The sequence below is a fragment of the Corapipo altera genome, unplaced genomic scaffold, assembly GCF_003945725.1.
Source record: "Corapipo altera isolate COAL_440 unplaced genomic scaffold, ASM394572v1 169, whole genome shotgun sequence".
NCBI lineage: Eukaryota > Metazoa > Chordata > Aves > Passeriformes > Pipridae > Corapipo > Corapipo altera.
In genome coordinates, this window is record NW_020884946.1 from 1,500,759 (window position 1) to 1,524,752 (window position 23,994).

The 23,994-nt window shown below is 45.0% G+C and overlaps 1 protein-coding gene across 15 annotated transcripts in view; it reads right to left on the reverse strand.

The window, feature by feature from the left end:
- The window catches only part of FBXO34 (F-box protein 34), a 41,091-nt gene that overhangs the window by 9,921 nt on the left and 7,176 nt on the right, over positions 1 to 23,994 (reverse strand). For 5 of the 15 annotated variants that reach the window (XM_027662636.1, XM_027662639.1, XM_027662635.1 and 2 more), the window contains exon 2: positions 1,171 to 1,370. In XM_027662636.1, coding sequence (XP_027518437.1) covers positions 1,171 to 1,247 — 77 coding nt within the window. In that variant the 5' untranslated portion in view covers positions 1,248 to 1,370. Of the gene's footprint in view, positions 1 to 1,170; positions 3,719 to 3,751; positions 5,436 to 14,588; positions 14,611 to 16,027; positions 16,774 to 16,817; positions 16,897 to 23,994 lie in introns of those variants that run through there. The other 10 variants (XM_027662632.1, XM_027662626.1, XM_027662624.1 and 7 more) reach the window with 8 other exon arrangements.

Consider the following 23,994-nt stretch of genomic DNA (forward strand, 5'->3'; position numbering starts at 1 on the left):
TATTCAAGAAGCTACTTGAGAAAACTTGGGTCATTTAGCACCACAAAACCACAGGTGAGGGTCACAACCCCATTTTACAGAATGCAGCAAGAGAGGTAAACCACTGAAAATAAGAAGTGGGAAGAAAAGCAGAAGGAAAATAAAGGAACAGAAACTCAAATAAGCATGTAAACTGTCATGAATGCTTAGCCTGGGAATCAAAAGAAGGTTCCTAATTGCACAGCTAGATCTGTCATCTTCAGTAATGGCTTAATAAACTGGAGGAGAGAAGAAGAGATGTAAGAAAAGATGTAAATGTTTTTAGGCTAGACTAAGTTCACAAAAGGGATTATGAGCTACTGCTTGGGAAAGCAAAGAGCTGGGTGACCCAGGAAGTCTTTTCCAGCACTAAATTACCATGAGACGAACATAGCAAGTATATGCTGTCTACACAACCACAAAGAACAAAGGTTAAAAGTTTGCTTTAAACCCACACAGCTTTTGGAAACCGAAAAGCTGGCGCTCTTCCGCCAGGCTGAGGAAGTTTAGGAGCCTTGCTTTCAGAAAAAAAAGAAGAAACATATATTTTGAAGTAGTCTGAACTCAAAGAAACCAGCATGTTCTTGCATTTGCATAAGGACAAGTTGTTCTGCCCGGTGTTCCTATAACGAGACACAGTGAGAGGCGTTCACTTAATTGTCACATAAGCACAAGTGTTTGAAATCAATCGTGCATTTCTTCTTAATAAGAGACACAGGAGAGTGAGCAATGTAAAATCTGAGCTTAAACTAATCTAATTACTTACTCCATAGTAAGACAAACCGCAACAATGAGTGCCAGCATTTCCACTTGCTCTAAGCTGACTGCGTGTTCTAAAGCCTCCTCTGACGAGCCACTCGCCAATTAAGTTCTACTTCAAAGTCGTGTTCCCAAACTAATTTACAGCTGTTGCTAAAAAACCCAAGGATTTCTCCAAGCACCCTGCCAGCTGTAGGGAATCTGAAGTTGTCATTATCAAATAAAAACGTCAAAAGAACATTTCTGCCCTTAAGCCACTACAGCGTTTCACTTAAACACCATCCGAAAGGAAGAATTCAGACCGAACAGTTGAGTGACAAGACAATAGGAAAGCAAGGAGAAGGCTCAGCCAGTGCTGAATAGTCAGCTAGAGGCAGGCCAGCCTGTTCATACCGTTTGACCTGGTGGAAGGTGGAGGATGTGGAATTCAGCGGTTCCCTGTGGAGGCCAGCTCTGCAGGAACTCTTCATGGTAACTACCTCTCCAGCTAAGGCACGCCGTCACAGCCAATCCATCCTGGGTCACACCCCAGGCTCCCCCATCAGCTCTCCTTGCCCCACACAGAGCTTCACCGTGTCTCTGCCACCTAAAAACTGAACAAACATAAGGAAATCACATTCAAGTACAGCAGCAGCTGAAGCACCGATGATCCAAACACGGACTTTCCCACGAGACAAAAGATATATATACACATATGTGCATGCACAGATACAAAATATATATGTTTAGATATAAAAGAACTTAACGTCATCATGCCGTTATTGCAGCTGGAGTTTCTGAACACCATCAAACACAAATTAACACAACAGCCTGTCTGCACACACAACATTTTTCCACCTTTTATACACGGCTACAGCGCTACCTTGTTACCTCCCACGGAACACCTCCGTCTGCAGAGCTCCTCGTAAACAGGACACACGAGATCCTTCTGCTTGTTAGCACTGCACCGGGCTTTGGAGGGAAATAGCTGCTGGCAGTAAGATTTGAGGCTGCCAGGAGTTACGTTAGTGTTCTAATCAAAATAACGTGGTGGATTTCATAAAGGACAGAAAACATGTCACCACGCAGCCTCCAAGTCCTGTGAAAACTGCCCTGTCTTTGCATCACATGCTGATAAGGCAGATTACACCAAAAACAACACTGCTCTGCAGTATCTCTTGTTCTCACTGCCTTCTACACCTTGTCCTTGGAGCAGATACTCTTACCGGCGCCTTAACGGACTCTGATGGCAAAAGAACAACAACCTTCGAGCTGGAACATTAAAGGGAAGAGTGACACAGCAGAAGAGCCCTGGAAAACCTCAAATGCTCCAGCCCGAGTTGCCAGCAGATTGTTTTAGAGACCGTTTGCTTCCTCTCTAGAGGACCACGCTCAATGATGCCGTAATAAAGGAATGCCATTTGAGGATGCTAAACATAGAGCTGTGTCCCCAGGGGATCTGTGATTTAGTGCAGCAGGTTGTTCTCTCCTTTTCAGCAGCTTTGCCCAGTGTTCCTGCTGCTGCCCTACCCCTGCTTTTGCAGAGATGGAGCCTCTCACATCAACCCCCTCCCAACACCTCCCACACAGAAGAGCCCCAACCTACACACCAACCAGTGCTTGACCAGTGTGGTTCCAGCTCAGTGCTCCCACTAAACACTCCTGGCCTGGAAAAGCTGCTCTTGGTAGCCACACTTGCTGAGAAAGCCACGAAGGATGAATTTTCCAGGCAGGAAAAAACAGAAGCCGGTTTAGACCCATCTTATTTGACTTTCTGCTACAGCAATTCCACGATTCGTCTACTGATGGTGATGGAGAGGTTAATCATTTGCCTACATTTGAGTAGCAGGAGCCTAAAATAATATATAAAATATTATATAAACACATTCCAGTCCTCATGGAGAAATCTCTGCTGAGTTCTACACAAGGCTAAGAAACGTGTCGGGTGGAGAAGATGGAGGAGGCATTGCACTGGCAGAGCAGGGGGATGAGAGCATGTCCTCAGCTCCAGGAATTCAGGAATACCAGGAGTCAGGCTGCCATGATCAGCAGAAATTGAAACTCTGTAGTTAAACACCACTTTCATTAGACTACCCAGGGTCTGTAACAAGGACCTACCCCTACGAGCAAAACCTAGGCACAAAAATCAGCTGTTTCTGATGTTTTGTGAGCTGTAAAATACATTTTCACAAACAGTAATTCACAGAGGGGAAAAAAAAAAAAAAGCATGTGCCTAGTGCTTTGGGAAAATCAAACACAAAATCGTTACTTTCCCATGAACCATCAGTAAGAGGCACTGAAATCCTGACTTTTCTCCAAGCTTTTGTCTGGCTTTCCTTCTGGCTTTACTGACACTAGCATTTCAGACTCAGCAGGAGCTGTATCACAAAAAACATGATTATATCCACACCCAAATAAACGCAACCACACCATTTCAAGAATGCCACTCACTTTTTCAAGAGCTAGAACTCCCTCCCATGTATCCCTGGTTAGAAACACCACATGTTTTGTGCTAGTCCTACTCCTTTGGGGATCAACTGAGAAGTAAAAGATAAAAGCCAGACAAAAAACTGAAACCCAAAGGTATCTTGTGAAGAGCTCGAGAAGCAAAACCATGAAAAGAAGGTTCAGGTCAGGAGCAGCCACAACCCTGATCCAAGCACAGGAATCATACAGTGGGATGTCATGTGTTTAGGAAGGGACCAGCACCTACCAGAGGGAGGCAAAAGCTGGCAAAATAGACCCAGCCAACTTCAGATGGGCACTGCAGCACAGCTCCAACCACAGCTCCATACAAAGCATGCTTTTTCCCCTCCTCTATAGCTGCTGGGCCATAGAAAAGAGCTGAAATAGTCTATTAATGCCAGCAAGCCCCTGACAAATTCCTACTGTGTGAGGAGTAAAAAGCTGTGCTTGTGAATTTAAAAAAAAAGAAAAAAAAGAAGGAAAATAAAAAAAAAAAAAAATCAGCATCCAAGCTAGCAAAGATACTTACTGCCTTTTAATTACCACTGTTTCTGTACCAAGGCTGATCTTTAGCAGTAGGTGCTTCAGCCGATTTGCTAGTTTTGCACAGAGAAAAACTGAAATACAGATGCACAGAGAAACAAAACAGGAGAGGAAGTTAAAAACATAATGGTGTTGTTCTCCCTTTCTGAAGCCACCCCCAAACATATGCCTTCATACACAAGATGTGGGAAGGACTCGGATTTTGGCAGCAGTAAAGCATCACATCCTCCCAGCCACGGACGGCACTTCGGTCCCACAGAATTCCCCCTCTTATCTTCAGGTTTGAATGCTGCTGCAGCTCAGGAAAACAAATGTATTAACTCAGCCAGAGTGGATGAAGGGGGGGGTCAAGGTCTCCTCATCTGTGCAGCATTAAAAAGCACTAAAGCTTTTGATATTTTGAACTAAAGCTTTACCAAAAGAACAAGTGTGTTTTAGCTGTAGCAACAGTAACCCATCAACAAAGGAGTTCAAAGGGTGGGCACATCCTCTCAGAAAATTTACTTTCTAGAAAGGAGGCCGTGGCCTTGGGACTGGATCTGAGCAGCAATCACCCTGCTGGTAAAAACATGTGTGAAAACACATTTGACCACCCCATCTCCACACAAGGGCAAGCCTTAGGATGCTCCACAGGGACATGGCACTGGATGAGCTGGGCAAAGAGCAGCAGCACAGCCAGGATGCAGGAGAAAGCAGCCTCAAGTGTTTCAGAGGGGAACTCAGAGGAGTTAATAAAGAAACAGTCATTATGATGGGGGGGGGGGGGAACAACACGGTGCTGAGGCCTTATTATAAAGATATAGGGTTTTGTTTTCTTGCAAGAACAGAGTTCCAAGTCCATTCCCCCACCACTGAGCTCAAGTTTAGGTTGTTACATGATACTTGTCTCTAAAACCATATTTCACCAGACAGGCAATTCTGCCATCTCCCAGCCTAGTCATCCCTCCCTCCCTCCCAAACACCCGCCAGAACACTTACAGCAGCACCAGAATTTCCTAAGCAAGAAGCTTTGGCAGAAAGCTTTTCCTCATCCCATACTCCCACTGGGAACAATCCACAGCAGCTCCCAGACTAGGCTGCACAGCAAGATGATACACCAAATCCTCATACTCAGCCTCTTAGATACCTGTAGGAACACAACCCTTCCCTTTTAACCATCCTTCATGTAATATCTTCCTATTTAAAACACCTTAAAAAACTGCCTTTTGACACTAAAGGAGCCAACACAGACATAATTTGGCTTGTGTGTTCAGCTTCCCCACTGTTTGATGGTCAAAAATGATAAAGTTGCACAGATCTGGTGTTATCTAATCTAAAAACAATAAAGCTGCCACAGGGGCTCCAGCTGGAATAAATGTGGGGGAGCTTCCTGTGTCCACTCACACACCAAAACCAGATGATGTGACTTCTTCTAGGCACCAGGAACCAGAGCTGGTAAAGCAAGACCCTGTTACCATTGTCTTGGCTCATTTAGCCACCAAATTTACTCCAGCCCTTCCCTTCCTCCCATCCATGCTCTGTACCCTGGATCACACCAGACAGAGCAGCTACTGAACTGAAATCTGAAGATTCCCACATAAGGGGAATCAGTGGAGGCCACAAAGACGATCTGGGGTCTGGAGCATCTCTCTTATGAGGAAAGACTGCAAGAGCTGGTCCTGTTTAGTCTGGAGAAGACTGAGAGGGGATCTCATCAATGCACATAAATATCTCAAAGGTAGGTGTCAAGATGATGGTGCCAGACTCTTTTCATCGGTTCCCAGCAACAGGATGAGGAGCAATGACCATAAATTAAAACACAAAGTTCCACCTCAACATGAGGAAGAACTTCTTTACATTAAGGGTGGCAGAGCACTGGAACAGGCTGCCCAGGGAGGTCGTGGATTTTCCCTCTCTGGAGACATTCCTCTCTGGACACATTCCTGTGTAATCAGAGGTCCCTTCCAACCCTAATAATTCTGTGATTCTCTTCTAAATTTGAGCTTGGACATCCATGTCAGCAGGGAACACATGGATGCTCCAAAACACTGTGCAGCCCCATGGCTGTTCCAGTCACTGTAATTCCTGCCATGCTGAGGTCTCATCCCTCTTCTCCTTCCAGCTCATTCACACCTTTCCCTTTATCAGCACAGGTTTCCCACTTGATTTCTCACCTGAAGCAGCCCAGGGAGCTGAAACTAGGAGAGAATTAACCCAGAAGTGGCCAGCTCCCTGACCCACTTACCCCCAAGACCTAGCAGGAACTCACAAAGCCCGGCAGGATGAAGTTCTCAGCAACTCAGCTTGGACTCAGCCAGCTCCAATCCGCACCTGGAATTGTGCTGAAAAAGGTGCCTGCTACAAAGTGGGTTTTAGCTTCTTTCAAGGAAGTGCTTCTGAATGCACAGTGGGCAGAATGCAGAGTGTTTCGGAAGCGGGGAAATGAGCGTGTAGGGCTCCAAGGCAACATTTGACTCTCCACTGCTGTCAAGCAGCGCTACTTGCTGTACTGATAAGCATATGAAATGCTTATTCTAATGAAGCACTACAGGGAGAACCTGTCTTCCTTCCAAGATCATGTCAATGAAGAATGAAAGGCTTCGCATTCGCAGCAATCCTGCCTTCTCTCTAGGTGGGGTAAGCGTTGGAAGGACTAAGTCGCCCCCTCAAAAGGAAAACCTCAGAAGGGAAAGAGAAAATAAAGGAAAGACAAGCTCTGCTGCACCCTCTTAACTCTGTATTTTGAGTACTGGAAAAAAAAATAATATCACAAGTGTTTCCCTTGTTCAACTATTCCTGAAAGGTTTCAGCTGCCTCGCACGATTTGGGAAAGGACATCACCCGTTGCTCAACGGGGAAGAAGTTAAGAACTGGCTCATTAGATTTGTCCTCCTTGATCCAAGAGGAAAACAAAACCAGTAAATCCCTCGCTGGGCAGCACTGGTGACAAACACCCTCCCCCCCCCATCACCACCACCCCCAGATCACACGTCCCCTCTGCTTTCTAGAAAGCTGCCTTGGCACTGCCCGCCGCTGTCGCGTGCCCCGAATGACAAACGGGGGGTGGCCGAGCACCCCCGAACCAGCCGCGGCTGCTGCGGCCTCGGGTTACGGGGTGTGGGCAAAACCACCCACTGAACACACCACACTCGGGGCCACGTGACCCCCCCCCCCAGCCACGCCTGAATTATTTAGAGTATAAAACTAGATTTGATTTTTTGCCGTGCAGATCCTGAATTAATGAAAGCTCAGCTGAAAGGCCACTTCCTCGGGACGAGAGTAAGGAGAAAGCTTCCAGAAGCCTTCCTATTATAGAAGCAATAGGAGCTGGTTCCAAAAATAGTAGAGCAGCATTCCCAGAGCTCTGGAGACATTGTGCCCTGGTTTTGTGAGGCTGAGGTCTCCCTGGATCGCTCCTGCACATGCAAAGATGGGTAGGAATGACTGCAAGATGCAGAACTGACGTGAAAAGGGAGTTTTAGGACAAACACCAGAGAGAGAAACCCAAAGAGCCTGTAAGGAAGAGATCAGCTTGAACGCCAACAGAGAGCCAACCCGACCCACTTTAGAGAAAGCCAGTTAAAACCAGCAAGGAGAATCCCACCCTTTTCAAGAACACGGCTTGCTAAAAAAGATTCTGATGATTATTATTATTATTATTACAACAACACTGATGTGGTGGATTAGGATTGTCAACAATCATTGTCCTGTGGATGTCAGGGATTCTGGCTGGAGAGGTGCACTGGACTTGTTTTTGCTGTGACAGCTCATAAACTGACCAACACATGGGCCTTCCTGACAGCAATTCCTCACGAGTTCACCTGGAATAGCTGGTTAGTGATCCAGCAGCAGGGCATAACGACCCACTCTAATTCCTAAAGTTTCCTTTGCCTGTTTCATGGCAGCTCTTGTAACACAGTGGAAAAAAAAACCTCATTTGCAAAACTCCTCTGATTACCAGTCTATCTTTTTTCATCTTTGTGAATCTTTGCATCTGTGTACTCCAGCACAGGACTGGCCTTTTTATTGGCATGTAGTGACAAAGTAAAATGTCACCAGGAAAACAAAAACATCATACTGGACACACTACAGAGGCAAGAAGGCTCCCTGTCCCATGGCACAACTCCTTCTGTACATCTCTCCACAGGGTATGAAATGGCTTCTAAAATAGAAGAACAAACCTGCACCTGACTTCTAAATATCCAGTAAATAAATAAATACAGTTCCTTCTTCAGACCTCTCCTAATAAGGAAAACCCCACAGCAGGTGCCTCAATGTTAAGCACTAAATTCATCAGCTTTACAACTCAATTCACTGAATTAAATATGGTTTTAACAGGTTTATGTGGCTCTAACTGGTTTGGCCCAGCCTTTGGGCTGACATTTCTCCTTTCAGAGACCACCCCACCTCCCCTGAATCACAGGGCCAGACCTACACAGTTTAGCAGAATAAGGGATAGTTCATTTTTGTTTACTTCTGTGGAATCTTACCCTTTTAATCAAAAGGTTATGTTGTGGATTTCTCTGTCCTATACCACTGTGGGTACCTTCTCAAAGACACAGTCACAAAAAAAAAAAACCCAACAAAAAACCCACAGAAAACAACCCCTCAAAAAACCCTAACCAAACTAAATCCACACATACACACAAAATACTCAAAGCAGAAGGACAGTTTAGTTCACATGGATCAATTCTGCTGATCCACTGCAGTGTTGAGAGGTTACAATATTCACTAGGCAACCCTAAAGCACCCAAATTTTTCCTAAGGGTCTCCAAACCAAATTCAACAAACCTTATATAGCAGAACACACACTAGATTAAATGTAACAGTACCAAAAAAAAAAAAATTTTAGAAGTAACTGTGCCATTAGTTGCAAATATTTGGATATGTTGGATAAGGCCTTGAGCAACCTGATCTGGTGGGAGATGTCCCTGCACAGGACAAGGGGGGTTGGGACTAGATGATTTTTAAGGTCCATTTCAACCCCTTAAAATTCTATGATTCTATGATTTCTGTCTTTCAAAAGGCCCAAGTTTTTCTATCATATTCCTGAATCCACCCTGTTCTCACATACGAGCATTTTCCACAATTTTTTGCACCAATGTCTCATGATTTGTCATAAAATCTCAAATCCTTTCCATTTTTTCTTTAAAGTAGGCCACTGCTGGTGCCCCAATGTCACACCTTCACAGAAAACTATCATTCACTTTGCAAGGATGATGTAAAAAACGCTGAACCCTGAAATTTCAAATTTATAGGCCAGCAGTTTACCAAAAAAAAATCTGCTCTGCAAACTTGGGGAAAACAGTTATCCCAAGCATACCCAACTTCAGGACACATTTCATGCAAAAAGAAGCTCAAACTACTTTTCACAGAACATTTTAGAACAAAATGCCTCATTACATCTGATGAGGAAAGCAAACTTCCAACAGAAGAGATTCCTTAGGAGCATCTAAAACCAACCTACCCACCCACAAACAAGACACACTACCACCTATACCCTCTGAACAAGCTTTGGATTCACTGGGCTTTCCAGATGTATCTGACAAAACAAAACAAAAAAGCCCCTAAAGAACAGGTTACAGCCTAAGACCAAAAAAAAATAAATAAATAATAATTTAAAAAATCACTAATTAGTGGTAGGTTCTACAAGGGCCTCTGCAGGAGGAGGTCAGGGCTGCCCCAGGCCCTTTCCAGGTGGCTCCACCATGACCCACCACAGGACATGGCTGAGCCCATCAGTGAAGCAACTGATACCACTGGAGAAACTTATTTAAGAAAGGGTAAAAAACACCTGATAGAGAGAGGATAGGGAAAAACCCCACCAAGGTCAGAGAAGGATAATGAGGGGGGGGCTCCATGGCAGAGCAGGTAATCCCCTGTAGTAAAATGGGAGAGAAAAGATGGTGGTTTCATGTTTATCTTGGTTTTTTACTACTATTTTATTATTTTTCTGCAACGGTAACCAGTAATCCCCTGAACTTTATCTTGACCTTTTAGCTCTCTTGGCAGTCTTTCCATGCCATCTCTGATTCCAGCCCCTGGAAGGCAATAAATTTCCCTGGACAACCTGTCAGGTGCAGTCACCCACTGGAACCGCTCGCTGCTTCTCCCGGGTGATCCTGTCTGGCATTGTTATCATCAAATCTTCGGGAGGGACAGGAATATTCTTCCTTATTTGGAGAGTGACCAGTTTCCAGTCTTCCTCTTTTATTGACTTCTAACTTATTGTGAGACACTGAGCAGATCCCACCTGCATCCCTATGTAGAGAGGGGTCCAGTCTCCCGAGTCTCTAAGCTCTCTGAGAACATCCTGTTTCACAGAATCACAGAACGGTTTGTGTTGGAAGGGACCTTAAAGACCACTTTGTTCCAACCTTCTGCCATGGGCAGGGACACCTTCCACCATCCCAGGTTGCTCCAAGCCCCATCCAACCTGGCCTGGAACACTTCCAGGGAAGAGGCAGCCACAGCTTCTCTGGGCAACCTGTGCCAGGGTCTCACCACCCTCACAGCAAAGAATTTCTTCCCAAAATCTGATCTAAACCTGCCTCTATCAGTTTAAAAACTTTATCCCTGTCCTGTCACTCTCTACCTATATAAAAAGTCCTTCTCCCTCCTTTTTATAAGCCCCCTTAAGGTACCACAATGAGGACCTTCTCTTCCCCAGCTCTCTCAGCCCATCTCCATGGCAGAGGTGCTCCAGCCCTCTCATCACCTCCATGGCCTCCTCTGGACCTTCTCTAACAGGTCAACAACTTTCTTGTGCTGAGGACCCCAGACCTGGGCACACTGCTCCAGGTGAAGTCTCACAAGTAGAGGGGGAGAATCACCTCCTTCAACTTGCTGACTACTCCTCTTTCAATGCAGCCCAGGACATCCCTCTGAGCTGCGAGCGCACACTGTTGGCTCACGTCCAGCCTTCCATCCAAAAGAACCCTCAAGTCCTTCTCTTCAGGGCTGCTCTCAATGACTTCTTCTCCCAGTCTGTACTCATGCCTGGCACTGCCCCGACCCAGGTGCAGCACCTTGCACCTGGACTTGTTGAACTTCACGGGGTTCCTCATTCTCACAAACGTTACACAGCCTTCTCACTTCCTCACAGAACTCCTTGGTGACACAGCTCCTTGAGGACACACCTTCTGCAGAGATGGCTCTCAGCCCCAGCTTCCTGGGCAGGCACCAGCCCCTCTTTACAACCAGAGGCCTGCAGAGCTACATGAGCTGCCATCAGGCCTGATGGGTGGAACCCTCTGACATCACCAGAGCAGCAGCTTCAACAGCCGCTGGGAAGGAGCAACTCTCCAACAGTTCCAGGCCTGCAGCACGAAGGGATACAAGGAGAGGCAAGGAAATGGGACAGCAGGGTGTCACAGCCAGCAAATCAAAGATGGAATCCAATCCAGTGGCAGGAGGAATAGCACAGCAGTGCTGAGACTCACAACAGCACCTGGCGTGACACCGCAATCCAAGTGGGCCCCTTGTTATCTGTCCTACAAAACCAGGCACTTCCAGAGCTCATCCAAGCACATACAGGTCAGCAGGAACAGGATCAGGGAGGAAACAAGGCAGCAGTGAGTGGAGCTGGGGCCACGCAAATGCAGGTGGACGATCCCAAAACAACATCAGGGTGCGGAGGATATTTCTCACCACTACACTGCTTTGCAGCTTGGAAAAAAAAAAAAACCAAAATGAAAAGAAAACAAAAACAAATAAAACAAACTCAAAAAAACAAAACAAACAAAATCCCCCCAAAAAACTAACCAAACAAACAACAACAACAAAAAAAACCCAAACAAATAAAACCCCCCAAAAAAAAACAAAAACAAAAAAACCCACCACACAAAACCTGCTTGAAGGGACCAGAAAGGACTTTGAACACCCAAAGCACAGGAGTGTGACACACTATGGCCAAACTGCTTAAGATGAAGACACAAAGCAGGCAAGAGGACACGCTACGAATCCTTCCCAGGCAAAGTATCACCTGGTTTTTACACAAATTCTTAAAAGAACAACATACACAGAACATCTGCTGAACTAACTCGGCTACAGATAAGCTCAGGGATTTTTGACTGGTAAACTGCAGTAGAGAGCAAGATTAAACACAACATCTTTGGGCATGATTTTTTCAAAGGACTTTTTAAAATCTAAGCTAATTTGGAAACCTACCAATTCTGAGGATCTTTAAAAATAGAGCCAAAAAAAGATAAAAGATTTTTTTTTCCCATTAATAACTCAGAGTTATTGAAGTAAAAAATAGTTTGATATTTTAAGAGCTTTATAGTCTATACACCTAGCAACTAACACAATTAAATTTTCAGAAATTCCACGCATAGCACGAATTCCACTGTAATTCATTCTTTAAAGAAAAAAGAAAGGCCCCAAAATAGCACTGAAATTTTAGTAAAGGACAGCTTCTGCACACTGAAGTGTCTTGTCAACTGTGAGGACTTTTGCTGTAAATCTTTCCTTTTTCATGTTTCATCTTCAAAATTCAGTTGCACGGACCTACAACAGGACTCCAGAAAATTCTGGTGCAATTCTTTCCAGGTTAATGGCCATTTTGGAAGTATAAACTTTTCTGCAAACAAACAGAAGTTTGTTTCACAAGATTTTAAACTTTTTAATGCAAAACACTAGAAAATATGGAATCATGGAATGGTTTGGGTTGGAAGGAACCTTAAAGATCACCTCATTCCAAACCCCTGCCACGGGCAGGGACACCTTCCACTATCCCAGGTTCCTCCAAGCCCTGTCCAACCTGGCCCTGAACACTTCCAGGGATTGGGTAGCCACAGCTTCTTTGAGCAACCTGTGCCAGGGCCTCACTACCCTTATCTTCCCCACATCTAATCTAAATCTCTCCTTTGTTATTTTAAAACTGTTCCCCCCTGTCCTATCACTATCTGCCCAGGTAAAAAGTCACTATTCCTCTTTTTTATAAGCCCCCTTTAGGCACTGGAAGGGGCTCTAAGGTCTCTCCAGGGCCTTCTCTTCTCCAGGATGAAAACACCCCAACTCTCCCACACCCTGTCTCCAGAGCAGAGGGGCTCCGAGAATCTCCATGACCTCCTCTGGATCCACTCTAACAGTCTAAAAACAGCTTTATAATCAAGACAGAAAAGGAAAAAATATAAGCACTGCTGTCTAACCCAGTATTCCAGCTGCTCTCTCCAGTACAATCAATATTCTCTTCTCAGAGAACACAAAAAACCCACCAAACCACTAAGAAGCTAAGCAGAAAATAAGGCACCCACAACTGTGGCTTAAAATGGATGGTTTAAGTGAACCAGCCTCAGAGCTGGGCACTGTCACTGTACTGTGGAAATACTCAGCATGTTTTCCAGCAGAGCAGCTGGTGTGAGCACACCTTGGAGAAGGACATACCCTCACAAACAGGCCAGCTCCAGAGATCCTACTCACCACGCTGGCTTTCAACAACCAACTCTCTCCCAAAAGCCAGCTGAAGGTTGCTTCAAGCCCAAAAACTAAGCTACCAAAGCAATCACCAAGCTTGATCCCTCAGCGTTTGACGTCTCTCACTAACTCTCTACGAGTTTGCAGGAAGTAATTTCAAAAGCTCCCTCAAGAAAATAAGTTTCAAGCCGTAGTTTTTCCATTCCGAGCCATCCCTGCACTATTTCATAGCTCTGATAATTGTACCACTGACTAAACTCCAACTGGGAATAGCTGTTTTTATCATCACTATTAAAAACAGTCCCTCACACTGTTAGGAATCTGGAAACTCACTGGAGCTGCATCCCACCCTTCGGCCTCTCAAAACACCACAGAGCAACGAAACTATGTGCTGAAACCAGAGGATCCCTGTGCTGAACAACTCCTGTAATTTCTGGGTAATTAGAACTGCCTCCTAAGCAAACCATGGAGGCTTGGTTATTGATTTTAGAGGGGCAAGTGGCACCAGAGCTCTGAAAGTCAAAGTTAATTTATAGTTTTCCATACTGGACTGGGAAAGCTGAGTTACTTTTAGAACTGGAGCAATGACGTGCATGTTAAAAAGCCTTACATATTCACCTAGGTTTTTTCAAAAGCAAAGAGATCACATGCAGTTTTCCTTTCCTAAAAGCACATTATCTAGATTTTCACACCTTAACCAGAAGAGTGACTGACAGCTCTCAGAGAAGTAGCAAGATGCAGAAAAACAAGAGTTGAAAGAAGAGTGGGTTTAAAAAACAGCTTTTAATTATCTGAAAGTACTGTTGCCAAGTAGACAGCAAAGAAGCTGTGCATCACATACAGATGGGAAAATTCCCCCAGGTTTATTTCACAGTCAATTACAGTGGATTAACCTATTAGGAAGAACAAAATATATTTTTTTTTTGTGGATGCAAGTTTCAACAACTTGAAGAATCATTGCCACTGGTACTTTGATACACAGGATCCACAATCTGTTCTATCACACTTCCAGCCATCACAGTACATAAACACACCCTAGAAGCAACCTCTCCCTCTTTTTTAATGCAACTTCTGTCATTATTTCCTTCTCAGGGAACTGCATCCCCTCCCCTCCTGGCTCCCCACTTTGAGTATCATTTCACATATCAGTATTTTTTTCTACTGTTGTTAAAGAACAGCAGCAAGCACCTTCAAACTTCTACACACACACCTTTGCACACACTCACATATATTATTCACATCTATCTCTGCAAGATGCCACTGTGTAAGGTTATTTGTCAAACAGAAAAGCATTGCAGCAGTGAAAAATCAGCTTTCCAGGATCCCTGTGCTAAATCCTGGGTGTGCCTACTTTTGTTTGGTATCAAGTTCCTTCTGCTGGCTCTGCTGCAAGAGCAAACTACAGGGATAGTTAAGTTTTTCCCCACCTCCAAAAACATCTGTTCCTTTTCTAAGTTCTCCAGACTTCCTTCCCCTTGACCATATCACAAAGGCTCTCTTTTTTAGCAAGGCTGCCTTCTTGATAGTCCATCACCATTATCTTCTTGTTCTGCAGAGCAGCTTGAATCACTGGATCTTGCAGAGCTTCCAGTCCTTTCAGCTCAAGGCCAAGATCTCAATTCAAGCATCCTGATTTACAGACAGGGTTGTTAAACTCCTTCCCTGACTCTTATTTAACACTCCACGGCTTCCTGTCTTGGGAGGCAACCAAACTGCCACAAGAAATGCCAGCTTCTGTTCAACACCCACAATCCCTGTGACACTGAACATTTAAAACAATTATGTTACTCCCAAACCTTGCACTACAACAGCTTTTACTCCCCAAAAGCGCAGAGATGAGCAAAAATTACTTCAGCACGAAGGAGCCTGAGCCTTTTCTTTGCTGAACCTCACAGCATTTCGAGTTAACATTCAGGCTTGGCCACGACCCGCCATCCGCTCGAACACACAGCACAGTGTCACCCCTCAAAACCCCACTGTTCAACCTAAAGGCACTTTCTCTCTCTTTTGGGTTTTTTTTCTTTTTGATTTTAAGGGCGCGTCAGCTGCTAACTGAAACAGTGGGAATGCTCCATTTAGCACACACACACACACACACACACACACTTGTTAAACTGCTCACAGCATGCAAATAAAATCCCGCATTGTGCAAAAGTCATTCAGCCTCCCCATCCGTAGATATGAGCAGCGGAACCGCGGCCAGGAAAGAGAAACTTGGAACAACGCGCAAATATTTCAGTCCCTTATTCCCAACGTTCACATCCCAGGCTGGAGCCCACAGCCCTGTCATGCTGAGGGGGTGACCATGTCGAGAGTCTCCTCCATGCAATGGGTGGGAAAACAACCATTATCTGTCTTGCCCCGGGACTGCACCCTTTTATTTGTAGTTATTACTGCAAACTGCCTTTTTTTTCCAGACAATGGTTGTGTTATTATAGGTACCTTCATGCCGTGCCAAAGCACATACACACAGCAATTCAGAACAATCAGCCTTGTTTTCATGGGAGCAAAGGTTGCAGCCAAATGAAATGGGTGGAGATCACATTAAACAATCTTGGAATCTGCTAATAGGATATAGGAAAATGTGACCATAATGCAGATGCGGAGTTCCCCTTTCACCTTCCAATGTTATGGATAAAATAAAAGCTTTGGAAAACCAATTAAACTGTTTGAACAACATTAAGCGAGTTGAAGTGCTCTCAGGGTGCTTACAAGACCACTGAGAAGTTCTTTAAAATTAAAACAAAGAAATGCCCTTTCAAAGCTCTGAAACCAGGGAGCCTTTCCCCACCCCAGAACACCACCTGCTTTAAAGATATGGGACACCTGCAAGTCATCTCCTTCTCCAAGGTAAAGAAAAGCTCACCAAGACAACTGTTCCTGTCTTAAAGACATGATCAGCACCTCCTTTAAGCGTGGAGTTTTCGTACTGAGGCACCTTGCTTGGTCAGCTGTAACCTGCATTCCCCTTGTTTGCTTTTGAGATGTGCATTAGTCAGCTTTCTCCTCCACAAATCTGATTGTGCCTCTGCATGATCGTACACTGAAGTCATGTCCTTGAGCGTGTGACATCAGTCTGTTGCCATGGCAATGTACAGGGCAGTCCAAAATTCAGTATTATGGCATCACTGCGGGATCAGACAGCGGAACAAGCCAACGCCTCAGAGCTGGTTAATGCAGCACGAACAGCCAAGACATTTCAATCTAAATGTTAAAGTGTAACTGCACTTCATCACAATATTCCTTATAAATATGGCTGGAAGCCTCAAGAAAGACGATCCAGAAGGTCACTGAAGACAAACAGAGCCATCATCCATCACTAAAGAAGGGCAATATGTTTCCAAGGATGGCCACCAAGTATGAAGAAAGCTTAGTTCAGCTCTCTGAATAGAAACCACCATCTGTTCCTAAGGCAACACCAGACCTGCCTAAAGAGATCCTTCACAGAGAAACAGGGATGGCCCCCCAGCACCCCCGGGCCAAGGGCTGGGTTGCACAGTTTTTCTGGAAATCAGAGACTGGAGCATCACAGCCCTGCCAGCCCTTTCCAAGAGAAAGCATTACATAAGACACAGTTCTTCAATTTCGAGCTGTGAAGCAAAGATCATCATTAACCCAACCTGTAACAAAGCCACGTAGTTAAAAAAGGGTGGTACCTTCCAAGAGTTGTTATTCCATGTAGGGTTAGACATTACAGTTCTGTAGGTTCCTTGCACACTCACGAGAATGGCATTTCTGAAGAGCAAAAGGGAAGGAAAAAGGAAATTAGTGACACAGTAACAGTGTTACAACCACCAACCAGCTCTTAAGACACAAAAGATCAATTTGCCCAGAGCAAAAGGGCACATGGGAACAGGCACCCCTGCACTGCTGACATGGAGCACCACCAATTCAAGGTCTTCAGTGCTGACTGATCGAGTACACCCCAAAAAGAGTTCACCAACTACTATGGACGGCTGGGCAGAAGGCACTTTGGCACCTTGGGAGCCCAGGGTGCAGGGATAGCAAAGAGGAGGAACACAAAGCTCCCAGTAGCCAGGCTGGACCCCTTTCTTTACCTGTTCCCATCAAACACACATGTTTAGGGGTTCCCAGTCGCTGCTCTAAACACCCAGATTCCTCAAGACCCTTGAGTGCCACTGCTTCTGCACGTCAGCTTCTGTGTAAACCAGCCCCTCCCCGCACGCTCGACTGGTTTCACTTCGCCTCCTTCCGCTTTCCCTTATTAATCCACGTGTCTCCCATAACTCACTCAGCACCTCCCTCTGCAAAGCTGACCTCCATCCTCCCCATAACCCCGGACGCACCCACAATTTCTTCACGCTGCCATTAACGAGGCACATTTCACGTTCTCCGCACGGATGTAACCCTCACCCTCTCCTAACCCCTCCACCCATGTCCCTGGATGTAATTACCCCATACCTCGTTATCTAATACCCAACACAAGCCTTGGGGCTGGGAACCATTGTTTATTTGGCTCTGCAACGTCACACACCCCGGTGGCGTTGTATAAATAAATTCCACAACCTGTTTGAGCCTGAGCTTGATTCAGACCTGAATTATCCCAGTTTCTAAGTGACTGCTGCAAATACCTTCACTTGCTGCTTTAGCAACACCAGCTTACGCAACCAGCCACCACAGGCAGCTCCAGTGCCACTCACCACGGCAGCCAATTGCTCCCATGGACCACAACTGCACAGAAAACACCTTAAATCCCTCTACTTTTAAATACAAATTGCAGAGTACAAAGGGAAGAGGCAGGCAGAGGCATACTGCCCTCAGCAACGTGCCTGTCGCCTGAAGGACAAGCTCCACGGGCCAGTGTCACCTCTCTGCCACCAAAGCACCCAGGCTTTGCCCCAGTCTCAGCCCTTACACCCAGCAGGTTACCCTGTCACAAGCCTGAAGTACCCCTAAGGATGAGATTCTGGAAGCAGCTTTACGCCAAACGGATTTCAGAGCGAAATAAAGCCAGCAGGCTTCATCTCCATGGAGCTCCTGCAACACAACATAGGCTGAGCAAGTTACTCAGGGCAGAGGTCTTTCTTATTAACTGCCTAGTAAATTCAGATTAAAGTCGGACAGCTTTTCCCCCTCCCTCACATAAAAATCAGATGCTATCCAGCCCCAAGGAATCAATCCAGCTCCTGCAATAAGGAAAACCTGCTCACAGCCACATGACACCACACACAATCCAGAGGATTGTGACCCTTCAGATACTCATTAAACTTTTTTCCCCTAGAAAAGTCTCCAGCAAAGGATAATTTGCCTTCAATTCATTTTCTACAGTCAGGAGGGATGGTAACTAAGTACTGGATATGGAAGCACATGAGAAGTCCCAGGGCAGCCATCCCAGGTCATGAACACATCAGTGGAAAAACCTGTGGACGGTCACCACCTACTGCCCCAGTCATGTGTGCCGGTTCCAGCATCCATGTGATGCTTCAGAGGGGCAATCAAAGCCCTGAGCCAAACACAGGGAGGAGAGGAAGGAAGCACCAAGACACAACACAACCATTAAGAGGTAAACAGAGGCCTGAGAAGAGCCAAGGCTGGGTGGCTGCTGTGGAAGCTCAGTTAACACACTTCAAGACAAGGAGCGGAGAATAAGTCAACTCACCATCCCCAAATAGTCACAAGAGCCTTGTCAACTTGCACAGACTGAAGACCAGTTCCAAAAAGCACTAAGCATGGCGTTGGGAAGGCAAATGGACCGTTTTGAGAACGTAGGATTAGCTGTTTTACTGGAGAAGGGGAACACAACAGCAGCACACACAACAATTAACACTGTGGGTTTGAGACACCTGTGAGAGACATCATCTTATGAGCCAGCAGTTCATGTCAACACAAAAGATGTCAAAATCTTGCTGTATGTGATGGTGTTTACAGGTGGAGGAGCCTGCCCTCTCATAGGAAGGAGCTGTGCTTTGCAGACCCTTCCTGACTACCCAGCTGAACTTCCTGTCCACAGGCAAGTCCCTTTCCATCTACACTGCCCTCGGAGCAGGTTGGCCAACATAAAAGTTATCATATCACAGCCCATCTTCTGGCTTCTTTTCCCTACAAAGGCAAGGCCCACAATCTCTTTTAAGAAGGCAGTGTGGTACTTCCACATCAGACTCATATCCTACAATATTCTCTCAAGGAAACTGTGGCAAAGATCACTCTGAGTTGATCTCCACAACAGGCTGGGGGTCAGGGAGCTCTGCTGCCAGGTAACACTCCAGGCTTAAACCTGGTTTTTATTTAGGCAATACCCAACCCAGCCTGCCAGCCTCCTGTCCCTGCAACATCATTGGCTAAAAAGGGATGCAGGAGTCTGATCAGCTACAGATTTCCACAGAATCCCAGAATGGGTTAAGTTGGAACGGGTGTGATGACCACAGTGGGTCATCTGGTTCAGCCTTCCTGCCCAAGCAGGATCATCTCAGAGCACATGGTACAGGATTGTGCCCAAAGGGTTCTGAAATACCTCCAGTGAGGGAAACTCCACAGTCTCTCTGGGCAATCTGTTCCAGTGTGTGGTCACCTGCACAGCACAAGAAAGAAGTATTTTCCCCCTATATAAATAAATAAATACCTCTCTTAAAAAAGGTGATGCAGTTCATGTCATTAAAAGAAGCCACACTGTTCTTATCAAAGCCTGGATCCACTCCAGTACATGATGAGCAGGTCCCTTTGCAAAGCACATTTGGGCCTTTCCCTCTGAAAGCCACCTTAAAAATATAAGACCCAACTAAGCGGGCCTCATACTCCTTAATCCTTTGAAATACACCATCACTTCACCTTATTTATTCCAAGAGCTTAATGCTGCAGCTGGAGCTACATGATCAACTCTATCAGCCAAGTTACAACCAACACAACCAAGCCCAAACTTACAAAAACTATTAACTTGTAAAAAGTGTTATTACATTTTTCTCTCTCAAAACATTTAACCTGCTAACAAGTATCTGTCTCAGTGTGTTACCATCCTCCCATTGTCCTGATCTGAGTTAGCAGGCTTACACTAAAACACAGCAAGAGCCAAGAGCACTCATCCAAGCACAGCCTGCAAGAACAGACCCCCTTTGGGGCAGCGACAGTTGAGGTCGATTTAATGCGAAAACAAACTACTTTTCCATTCAAGTCCAAAGCAGAGACAAAGAATTTTATGTGGCTCAGATTGCACAGTCAGCTGTCTTTTTAGGAACAGATCGGATTTAACAGTTCTATGGCAGTCCAGAAAAAAAAAAAATAAAAATGAGCCTGACAGAAGTTTATGGTTTGGCCAGTACTGCACTGTGCAAAATCCAGGCACTTGTCTGCAGTGCTCTCATGGCCTTCAGCCGGTACCTCAAAGTCATCATCATCAACATCAGTTCCAAGAAGGTATTTTGAGAGACACCAGAACAGGTTGCCCAGAGAAGCTGTGGCTGCCTCATTCCTGGAAGTGTTCCAGGCCAGGTTGGACGGGGCTTGGAGCAACCTGGGACAGTGGAAGGTGTCCCTGCCCATGGCAGGGGGTTGGAACAAGATGGACTTTAAGGTCTCTTCCAACCCAAACCATTCTGGATGTTGTGATTTTTCAGGATTCAGCCTGATGCACAAATGCATTTTTATCTCATTTCAAAGAAAGACAAAGTTCCTCTCTGAAGCTCTGCCCAATCATTCTCTCTCACATCACACAGATTGCATTTAACACCATTTCTGCACTGGAGAACTGAAATGACACCATTTGTCAATGAGACCACTCTCACCACAGGGACCCATATTCTGAGGCAGCAGAGATGTGCTCAGGCTCTTCAACTTGACTATTTCGGGGCCTAATGCTGACAGAGAAACTAATATTAGCATGTATTGCTATGGAAAGGAATATAATCCAAACCTTCACTGATTTATATATAAACCCTTTGAGACATCCAATGTCAATGCTAAACAAATCTTCACCTGGCAAACACTTGGAGAGCCTTCAGCTCAAGCTGCCAGGTAAGGGAATGCAGTATTTGGGGATATTTTTGCTACATACACTGGGGACATACCTCTGACACACACAAAGCCCAGAGAAGCTTCATGACAGCTGCAAAAACAACTTTGTCCTGGCTAGCATTCATATAATGAAATTACAGCTTCACTCCAGGGAAAAAGGAAAAAGCACTTAAGTTTTGTTTAGATTGAAGTGCTTCGAGCCACACCACTTATCTGCTATCAGAGCAGATTGCAGGGCTGCTCCAATGATTATTCTGTAATGAAGTAACTGGAATTGGAAGGTATGCAATTAGTCCTATCTCCTCCTCTGCCACCCCTCTAACAAGAAAAAAACCAGCACAGACGTTATCACCTCTTCCTCTAGCTCTGCTACCCTCATTCAAAATACCCACAAAGCAAAGTAGGGCTGTCACAAGCTGCTAACAAGCCTGTCTTGGCCCTGACTGGCAGCAAAGGTGATATTATCAGCATCTCCCCAGGAGAAAGTTACTGGGTTACCTAATGGGATGCTTTCTCAGGTACCCCCACACATATTTATATTAAGCTTAACATGCCTGCATTTAGCTATTTCAGTAAAAGCAAACCACTTTTGAGATGGAAAAAAAAAAAAAGGCACTGCTGTACCTACCAGCTTTAAGTTAAAGCATCTCTAGTTAATCCTCCTGGGCACGATCACTGGGAAGTGAATATATTAAACTCAGGACACAGGTATTGCTTGCTGGCACTCTGGATAGGTTTACTGACTCCAGCCTGGTTCATTTTACTTGGGTCATTTACCCTCCCTTCCCTTAAAGAGCTGTGTTTCATGTTTGTGAAGTGGTATATGCAGCTTTTCCATAACTGCAGCTAATAGCTGGAAGAGGCAGAAAGGCCCCAGACACCCCACAGCCAAATGGCAACTCACAGTAAATCCCTGATTCCAAACTGTAATTCTGATAAAATACATGTTGGCATCTATTCAGGTTCCAAAGCTCACTCATCTCATCTCCTCCACCCCAGCAATACCCGTTGGGGTCTAATTAAAGACATGGCTTCTCCCAACAGCCTCTGCCTCATGTATATCCCAGAAAAGTTTCTCTATTTGTGACCCAAGGAACACAAGGGAGAGCTGGAGGGACAAGGGGGATTCCCTCAGATCTTAAAAAAAAATTATATAAAAATATTTAAAAAAAAAAACACCCAACACTACTAATGCAACAATGAACTTGTTCTGTATAGGTCCACTACTGATGCAACAATTTTACACTCAAATTAAGTTCCTTGACTTTTTTCCAAGCTAAGTTCTTTCCAATTTCTTAAAAACATTTTCCCAAACACAATGGGCCATCCCTGCAGGATGTACTGGTGCCTTCACTTCCTTGGATTCAGTCAGGCCAGGGATGAAGCTGTTAACACCTCACAAGACCCATACACAACCCTTTCCTCGCTGGATACATCTATAGATCCAAAAGAAGAAAAAGAGCTTTAAAAAAAAATCCCTTTTAAGGCAAGTAGAGTGTGCAGAGACATTTGCTACAAAGGTATGTAAACTGCTACTATTTATCCCACAATTTATCCCATAGCCTCCAGCTGACACATCTCTGGACAGCATTTTAACAGCCCCATAAGCAGTTAAAGCTGAACAAAGCAATCATCAGGAAAACTGGTTTAGTCCACTGCTGGTGGCATCCCATGCCCTATCCATGGAGGAAGCATGACTCAAACTGCTCTGAGCTCTCATCCACAGCACAGGCTGAATTCCCAGTAACTTCTACCAAAGCCACGTCTCCAACTGCTTCTGCTGCGAGACCAATTCGAAGCAAGTTATTTTACATTTTAATATGACTACATCTGTGGCCCTAAAAAAAAAAAAAAATCCATAAGCATTTTAAGAAAAAGACAGGGATTTTTTTTTTCCATAACACCACGGAAGATGGATTCACTGCTACCAGTAATCCTCCCACAGCCCCAGTTTCAGAAGCAGCAGCAGATTTACTTAGATTTCAGACGCATAAACAAGCGCTCTCTGCATCACTTCATTCACGTGTTTATTAAGATAAAGTTACCTCATTAAAAAAAAAAAAAAACCAATGGTAGAGTGTCATCCTCCTCTAGAGAGGAAATTAAATGAAAAAATGCAAGGAACTCACAGTTTGACCCACAGCTGATGGCAAGTTCTGGTGCCCTGACAGTTAAATCGAGGTGTACAAACCCACTTCCAGGGGACAGGTTTTCCTTAAGGGCTTTTTTTTTTTTAGAATTCCCTTACCAAATCCCTGACACTTGTCTCAAGCTACCAGGCCTTCCCTATATGTTTACAGGGAGCTTCTCTCCACCTCAGGAGTCAGGATGGGAGAAAGGACAAAACCTCTGCAGACAAAAACATTAAGAGGCCCAAGGCGAGAGCAAAGGCTTCACGATGGAAAGGATTTTTACTCTTTGCAATGAAGGCAAAGTTCAGCACAAAGACCTCAATGAAGAGCTTTATAAATCGAAAGAGAGCTGGGATGCCTCTGGAAGCACATGAATCAGTGAACATAAACCCCAATTCAACACCAGCCTCTATCACTGATACACAAGTCCTGCTTGAACCCAGGATCCAAACTTTTTTTTAAAATATAGCCTCTAGTGTGAGTGTGACACACTGCAAAAAGCCAGACCACAGGCACAAGCCACGAGTTAGTCTTTGAAGTTTAGATACACCAGAAAATTATTTCACCTACCCAGATGCAGAGGGATAGCTGCTGCCTTTGATGCTACAAGAAATTTTGGTCTTACACTGCCCAAGGACTTCAAATTGCTTGCTGGGCTTGCAGGGTGGCAACACCCAAGCCTACACATACACACGAGCCTAATTATGCCTGGTCTAGACTTGGGGGGAGGAAAAGA